Genomic DNA, 8,766 nt, shown 5'->3' on the forward strand with positions numbered 1-8,766 from the left:
CCAAGTTTCCCGTTCCAAGCCCTCCTCACACTGAGAATCTGCCAGTCTGCGCCACGTAAATCAAAAGCCCCCTTGAAAACCGTTCCGTGGAAATTCCCCAATGTTACTCCCACTTCAGTGATGTCTTCTGCCCCAAGAAAGCCTCCACACTGCCTCCACACCGGCCATGGGACTGTGCCATCGATCTGCTGCCGGGTGAGCCAGTGCCCAAAGGGAAGATCTATTCACTTTCCATCCCGGAGGAGAAGACCATGGAGGAATACATCCAGGAGGCTCTGTCACAAGGCTACATCCGTCCGTCTACTTACCCTGCTGCTTCCAGCTTTTTCTTCCTGGCCAAGAAGGACGGAGGCTTGCGGCCCTGTATAGATTACAGAGCCCTCAACAAGATAACTGTCAAATTCCGCTATCCACTTCCTCTCGTCCCATCCGTGCTCGAACACCTCCGGGGTGCCACTGTTTTCACCAAGTTGGACCTCCGCAGCGCGTACAGCCTCATCCGGATACGTGAGGGGGACGAGTGGAAGACCGCATTTGTGACCCCTACTGGCCACTATGAATACTTGGTCATGCCGTATGGATTGGTCAACGCCCCCTCCGTATTCCAGGATTTTATCCATGAGGTGCTCCGGGAGTTCCTCCACAAGTCAGTCCTGGTCTACATCGACGACATCCTGATTTACTCCCGGAGCATGGCCGTCGCCACCACGTTGCGGAGGTCCTGCAACGCCTGAGGGAGTTCCACCTGTACCTCAAAGCAGAGAAATGTACCTTCCACCAACCCTCAGTGCAGTTCCTTGGGTACAACATCGACTGCAGTGGCATCCGGATGGACGAGAGGAAGGTTTCTGCTATCAAGGACTGGCCCATTCCCACCACCATAAAAGAACTCCAAAGATTCCTGGGATTTGCTAATTTCTACCGTCGCTTCTTCCAAGGTTACAGGACCATTTCCACTCCACTCACCAATCTCCTGCGCAGTAAGCCCAAGTCTCTGTCCTGGACCCCAGCTGCCACCCAAGCCTTTGAAACCCTCAAGAAAGCCTTCATCACCGCTCCCCTCCTGGTACATCCGGACCCCGAGAAACCCTTCGTCGTGGAGGTCGACGCCTCGACCACCGGAGTGGGAGCGGTGTTGTCACAACAGCAGGGGAATCCAAGTAGACTCCACCCATGTGCCTTCTTCTCCCGCAAACTCAACCCGGCAGAGACTATGACATCGGCAACAGGGAGCTTCTCGCCATCAAGCTTGCCCTGGAAGAGTGGAGGCATTGGCTCGAAGGTGCTAAACATCCATTCACTGTGTTAACTGACCATAAAAACCTGGAGTATCTTCATGAAGCAAGGAGACTTAACCCCCGCCAAGCACGTTGGGCTCTTTTTCACTCGTTTCCACTTCTCCATCTCCTACCGTCCAGGCTCTAAAAACGTGAAAGCAGACGCCCTCTCCCGCCTCCATGGTCCCGATGAACCCTCAGACACTCCTGAGCCTATCCTACCTGAGAAGCTCTTCATAAGCCCTATCGTCTGGTCTGAGGAAATGCTTCCCGAGTCCAATGCCTCCACCAACGCTCCGCCGGGTTGCCCCCCCGGTTTGCTCTACATCACTCGGACACGGCGCACTCCCCTCATCCACGCATCTCACACGTCACTGGGCACTGGCCACCCGGGGGTCAATGAAACCCTCTCGCTGCTGAAAGAGCGCTTCTGGTGGCCGAACATGGCATCGGACGTCAGAAGGTACGTACAGGGATGCAAGGAATGCGCCATCTCTAAGAGTCCTCGGCACCTTCCCTCCGGCAAACTCCAACCTCTGCCCGTTCCCAACCGCCCTTGGTCACACCTAGGAGTGGATTTTATCACCGACCTCCCTGTTTCAGATAACTGTACCTGCATCCTATTTGTCGTTGACAAATTCTCCAAATCATGTCGCCTGATTCCCTTAAGGGGACTTCCCACGGCCATGGAGACCGCTGAGCTAATGTTCAACAATGTCTTTAGATATTATGGAATTCCGGAGGACATCGTGTCAGATAGAGGGCCCCAGTTTGTCTCCAGGGTCTGGAAGGCCTTCTTCACCCTCCTAGGTGTGACCGTCAGCCTCTCCTCCGGCTACCACCCCCAAACTAATGGGCAGATGGAGCGGAAGGTTCAAGAGATCGGCCGCTTCCTCCGTACCTTCTGCCACAGCCACCAGGACTCTTGGAACCAGTTCCTGGGTTGGGCAGAGTACGCCCAAAACTCCCTGCGACAGCCTACCACCGGACTCACCCCGTTTCAACCCCTTCAACCCATTTTATTTTAGTTTTAACTAACTAAAATAAAATTAGAACACTACTAAATTAATGACGTTGTGAGTCCTTTTAAATAGTGCAGCTTTTCAAGTAGTAAGCAACAAATACACTTTTTAACAAATAGTAATAGTGGGACAAAATGCTATTGCTGTTTTTTACTGTATACTGTGCACAGTTTATGTGAGTGTTACCGATTTACACAGTATGCATTGAATACCCGGAAGATCTACTACATATGCCAAAATGTGAAGTGTACAGTAAGCAGTTGTTCTCACTCAGGAGGCCGGGGCCCTCAAGGGGGCACTTGGCAAACTTCCAAGATGACTTAAAATGATTTACAATAGGACAAAACGACTCAGGTTACGCATGTAACCATGGTTCGAGACGCTGCGTCAGAGTCTTTGACGTTGTGGGAACGCCTCTAAGTGATTGCACCTTAAAGCACGTGTAAAATCAGTCCAATGGTGTGACGGAACATCATAGGCCGGTGACATCATCGACCAGGAAACTATAAATAATACCCAGACCTTGGCTGAAGTAAGACAATCACAGACATGCAGGAAGTATGGCAACGTGACGCAGTGTCTCGTTCCCTACTCAGGGAACCATGGTTACACCGGAGTCTTCAACACTGTGGGAATGTTTATACCCATGTCGCCGTACTGACAAGTGACTATCTGTGTGAAACCCAATCGTGCACACTAGGACGAGAGCACACTGGTCCCAGGAGCGGATCCCAAATCTAGGTTGTAAAACCTCACAACACCCTAGAGATAAACTCCTGATAACAATGCTTTTGAAGCAGCCATACTCCTAGTTTAGTGGGCTTGGACCACCAAAGATGAAGGATGGCCAGCCGACTCATACGCAAGAGAAATAGCCTTGACTATCCACTTGCTCATCCTCTGCTTAGATGCTGGGAACCCCTTCGTGGGTGGCCCGAAACAGACAAAGAGTTGATAGACTTTCGCCACAGGGCAGCTCTGTGGACATAGGCATCTAGGGCCTGAAAAGGGCAAAGCAGATTTAGTTTTTCCTGGTCCAAAGTACTGAAAGGAGGAGGAAAGAAGGCCTGCATTGTAATAGTTCTAACCACATTAGTGGTAACCTTAGGAATATACCCCGGTCTAGGGTGAAGAAAGGCTTTGACCATGCCTGGAGCAAAGTCTAAACATGAATGAGATACCGAAAAGACAAGGAGAAAGAGAACAGGAGTGTTTTTTAAAGGAAGAAACTTTGATAAGACTGCTGCTTGCAGCTTGCTTCCTAGACTCTTGGAACCTCTCAACAACAGTTGTAACTGCGTCGCCAAAGAGGGCCGCAGGGGAGACAAGGGCATAAAGAAGAAAGCTTTTATCACGCTCCTTGATGCCTGATAAATTGAGCCACAGATGCTTCTCTGTGGCCACCAGGGCTGCTATAGTCTGGCCGATGTATTTGTCCATCTCCTTGGTGACCCGGAGGGATAAATCGGTAGCTCGACGCAGCTCTTTGACAGCTTCAGCGCTCCCTCACCCTCATCAATGTTTCTGGGCAGGTCAGCCTGGTATGCCTGCAAAATTGACATTTTTGCAGACACCTCGGTGTGGAGGTCAGGAAAAATGGTAAGCCCCGACTTGGAGTTTGTGCGCGAGAATGGAGAAATCTTTCATCGAGCAGGCTGCTCTGACAAACTTCTTATCTCTTGGCTGGCCATTCAATGTTTAACTTGGCAACAGCACAAGTTATAAGCTCCATCCACTCCTCATAAGCTGGAGTGTGAGGTGGTGAGTCCCCAACAATGTAAACATATAGTTTAGATGCAATCATGCAGAGGCGTTCCCACAGTGCTGTAAAACTCAAACTCTGTTTTTGAATCAAAAAACTGACTATAACAAAAACCCTCTAACTAAAGTTAAGGTACTAAACTAACTAAAAACAAAAGATGTAGAAAGAAACATCTTCAGCGTACAAGAACCATAACTAAACTATATCAAGCATGTATCAAGCACACAAGCACAAAGAAACACAAGCACGACCACAAAGAAACAAAAGAGAACTGACCCAACTGCCAGATAATGAAAGCAGTGAACCCCCAGACATTGATCAGTTTCTCAGACTGGTCTCTCGAACAAGAAAACCAGGCTCACAGAGTGTGCATTCTCTTTCCCAACCCAGAGTCTGTTTCGAATGTCGCCTTTGAAGTTGGTGCGGTTGGTGACGCGATCCCTGGTGTCAGAACCTTACGCCATCAGACTGACAGGCAGATCCTCCAATCGAAATGCCCCCCCCCCCCTTTTATTATACAAATATAATATTTGTTAAATAATTGTTGTTTAATTTATTTTTATAACAAATTTTAAAATTATTATAACATCTCAAATACTAAAATAAATAAAATGTGTTTTGCATAATGCTAGAAGAGTGTGATTGACAGCTGTGTTCAGCAATTAGCAGGGTTCGTGCTGTCATAAAAAACCTGGAAAAGTCTGGGAATTTTAAAACAGCGATTTCCATCATGGTCCTGCACCAATGGTGCCCATGTTGGATTTAGGTCAAGCTGACTAATTGATCACAGAAAACCTGTCATCATCTTCTTCGTGCATGTATTTACAACCAGGTGTGACAACTATTAAAGTTACTGGTTGTTCAGTAGGAATGTATGAGTTTCTGTAATAAAAAAAATCCACACAACAAAATTTATTTAAATTAGTAAAGGGATATTGCTAAAATTGTTAGCTGGGCAATGTGTGTTGAATAATGAAAGCAGGATATTGCCTAGCAACACTTGACACTGTAGTAACTGGTTTGGCAGTGCTTTTAGATTTCTACCTCATGAACAGGAACAAAGCACTGGCAGCATTCAGCTGGGATTTAGAGTGAGAGAAAATGTCACTGCTAAAGCACTTGAGTTGCCATCTCATATTTACACTACCTGTATTCATTGGAGCAGAAAGTGGTAAGCAAAATGAGACATACTGAAGAAATATAAACAAAACTTGCTTTATTAACAGTAGTAGTAGTAGAAGTGAAATTATTTAAATTTTGCTGCAACATTTTCTTAAGATGTGTGACTTGCACTGATGGTCCTTTGATGGTCCATTTTTCTTTCTTGTTGACATATTTATCTGACAAAACTGATAGTTCTGCCTCTACATTCTTTTTCAGTTAATGAATATTACACAACCCGTTGGGCCAGATGCATCTACAGCTCCCCTGATCTCAGTGACATGGAGTATATTGACAGCTATTATTTCAATAAATATCTATTCACAGAGTTCAACAGCACTCTGGGAAGGTTTGTGGGGTTTGGTGAGTATGGAATGAAAAATGCAGAGCTCTGGAACAATAGCACCTTTCTGCAACGAGAGAGAGCTAATGTTGATGCAGGATGCAGATTCAATATTAGAACCAAGGAGACAGCTGTCCGTTTTAAAACACGTAAGCGGCTTAAGACTCTTTTCTGATCTTTACTGTTATTTGTGGAATTTAATATTTATGTTATTTTTACATGAGCATATATTTTAATTATTTACGGGAAAAGGTTGTAATGCCACCATGAATTATATAAGTTTAAAACTCTAGGATTTTGAAATGTAAGAACTGAATCTGAAAAACTTATTGTGAGAAAAAAAAAAAAAAAACACATTTCTAGGGTTTTGTCAAATCACCCCCCACCCCCACCCCCGCTTGTCATACACATTCACATACATTCACAATGCATTGATGCATTGGAAACTGTGTATTTAGGATGTTGCTCTCCTTGATTCAGTGAAACCGAAGGTCATTCTCAGTTTAGTGAAGCAGGCTGGTGGCAGACATCCATCCGTGTTGATGTGTAGTGCATATGAATTTTATCCTCAACACATCAAAGTGTCCTGGCTGAGAGATGGTAAACTAATGACATCTGAAGTTACCGCCACAATGGAGATGGCTAATGGTGACTGGTGCTACCAGATTCACTCTGAGCTGGAGTACACCCCCAAATCTGGAGAAAAAATCTCCTGCATGGTTGAGCATGCCAGCTCAACTCAACCCATGATCTATGACTGGGGTAAGAGTAGATACACACCTAGTGTCATATTAGAACTACGCTTGTGGACAGCTTAATTTGACACACTAGTTAAACCTACAGATCCCTCTATTCCTGAATCTGAGAACAATAAAATCGCCATTGGTGCCTCTGGTCTGGTGCTGGGAATCATCACAGCAGCTGCTGGTCTTGTTTACTACAAGAAGAAATTAGCAGGTCAGTGGAGATAAGAATAATTCAGAAGGCTATTAATCTATTTACATCATCCCTGTACATGCATGTAACTAGTCAATCTTCTTTTTCTTTTCTTTTTTCTTTTTCTTTTCTTTTTTTTTTTGACAGGGAGGATCCTGGTACCTAATTAATGATGTTAAGTTTCTCATTAAAGTTTGATAACTCAGCTGTCAAACTCAGTAACTTGAATAAGAGTTATACAAATTAAAGAATTTATCCTTTATGACATGACTATCACACAATCCTAATGTCTACAATTCTTTAACTGTTTTATTTCTAAAATTTAAAACATGAAAAACAAACATGATATATAAAATCCAATACTTTTCCCACATGTGAACATTGTACGAATATTAAGTCATATTTGAGCAACTTTTTTTATTTTTTTAACCTTCATTCAGAGACTCTTATTTTGATATTCATTTCATTACGTTGTTCCAGTTTTCTTGTTTGCTGCGTTTATTTGCTGTTTCCTTGGTTTTATTGGTTTTTGAAATTTGTTTTATAGTAACTGATTGTTAACTGATTAACACCTGTTCCTTGTTTAGTTCTTCATTTAGTCTGTGTATTTATAGGTCTCTGTTTCAGTTGTTATTTGTCTGTTATTGTCTATGGTTAGTGTTGGTTTGCTTTTTTCTGTGTGCTCCAGAGTTCCTTGTTTTGTTTAATAAAGACCAACTGTAACAGCTGGCAATGATGTAAATAATGTTAAATACAGAGATGGAGATTATTGTATAATAGAGATAATTGTTCTTGCTCTATACACTATAATGTGCTTAGAAGCAAAGAGTTTGATGAAATGGAAACAAGACAAAGACCTAACTAAAACATATGTGATGAGCATATTTTACTCTACTTCTTTAAATTAGAAAAGTGAATGTACAAAGTTACATGTAATTTAGTCAGAACGTCTGGAGTCTGATGTCAGAAGGTCTGGACTCTGTCACAGCTTTCATTGGCCAAGGATCGCCCAAGAGGACGTTTGACTGACATGTAAAGCAACCAATCACAGTTTGTTTTGTTCCGTGTCATGTTTAGGGGTGTGAAAATGTAAAGCCAATAACAGACCAGCATGCATCTAATAAATTATTCATTTAACACTGGCCCTCTCTGGTCATTTTTGACCGAAAAATTTTATATTTTGAAATGTTAAAAATCGTAGCTTCATCAGAATGAGATGACACTTGGTGACTTTTGTCGAATTAGCAATAAGAACACACACACAAAAAAAAAATCAAGGACATGATTCAGACATGTTAAAGGGTCTTAAAAAAAATAGTCACACTATGACCGACATAGGAAATGAATGGGAAATACGAAAAAATATGACAACTCAGAGAATCTTTTGTTGGTACAAACTACAAATCAGACACTGTGCAGAAAAAAAGTGCACAGCAATGAAGGGGTGACACTCTAAAATGCCAAGAGTGCAAAATAGACACACCAACCCCCACCTCCCTCCCCCCACACACATCTATATGAACTAGCACGACTATAACACAGAGCAAGTTTATGCAAATGTGTGAAATAAAATCAGTAATTCAGCCACAAAGCAGTAAAAAAATGAACAGCAAGAAAGAGGTTACACACAAAAACATCAAGAGTACAAAACAGAAACACACACTCACTTACACACACACACACAAACAAATGAACCGGTTTGGCTGTAACAATATGGTAAAATTGAGCCAAAACTCAAATAAAAGGTTGACATCAGATCAGCCCCAGATTTATTAACCTATAATAAAACATACCCATTAATTTTTGTTATTTTTTTATTGACGTTTGATGTTATGTGTGACAAAATGCCCTCCTCTGTGTTCAGGTTTGACTGTAGTAAAATTAATGTAAAAACCTAACCCTAATCCACCAAATGGCACTAATCTACCTTCAAAAAAAAAAAAAAGAATTTTAAATGTCTTGTCTCTATTTTAACATGGAATACTGCTTTAATTGAAAAATAATAATAAAAATATATTAGAAATTTTTTTCTAAAAAATTGTATAAATATTGCATAGTATCATAAAATACCCTCAAAAGTTTATATAATAATTAATACATATTATTGAACAAAAATATATTACATTGGTTTTTCTGAAAAACAAAAAAGTTACTTTTAAAGGCTTCGGTCACTTTTGACCGTAAAGAAGGCAAGTGTGACTCCTAAACGAAGAGGGCCAGAACGTTGTGCAAGTTTACTGCAACAATGGAGCCGCAAACTTCACA

The 8,766-nt window shown here is 42.6% G+C and overlaps 1 protein-coding gene across 1 annotated transcript; it reads left to right on the plus strand.

Annotated features, from left to right (window-relative positions):
• Window positions 1–5,088: 5,088 nt before the first annotated feature.
• Window positions 5,089–7,643, plus strand: LOC127517131 (rano class II histocompatibility antigen, A beta chain-like). The gene is made up of 5 exons (XM_051902357.1): window positions 5,089–5,232; window positions 5,442–5,714; window positions 6,046–6,327; window positions 6,409–6,522; window positions 6,649–7,643. Exons 1-5 carry the CDS (start codon window positions 5,163–5,165, stop codon window positions 6,669–6,671), a joined length of 762 nt encoding a protein of 253 aa, XP_051758317.1. The 5' UTR covers window positions 5,089–5,162; the 3' UTR covers window positions 6,672–7,643.
• Window positions 7,644–8,766: the final 1,123 nt, after the last annotated feature.

This window comes from Ctenopharyngodon idella, chromosome 8 (genome assembly GCF_019924925.1).
Source record: "Ctenopharyngodon idella isolate HZGC_01 chromosome 8, HZGC01, whole genome shotgun sequence".
NCBI classification, from domain to species: Eukaryota; Metazoa; Chordata; class Actinopteri; order Cypriniformes; family Xenocyprididae; genus Ctenopharyngodon; species Ctenopharyngodon idella.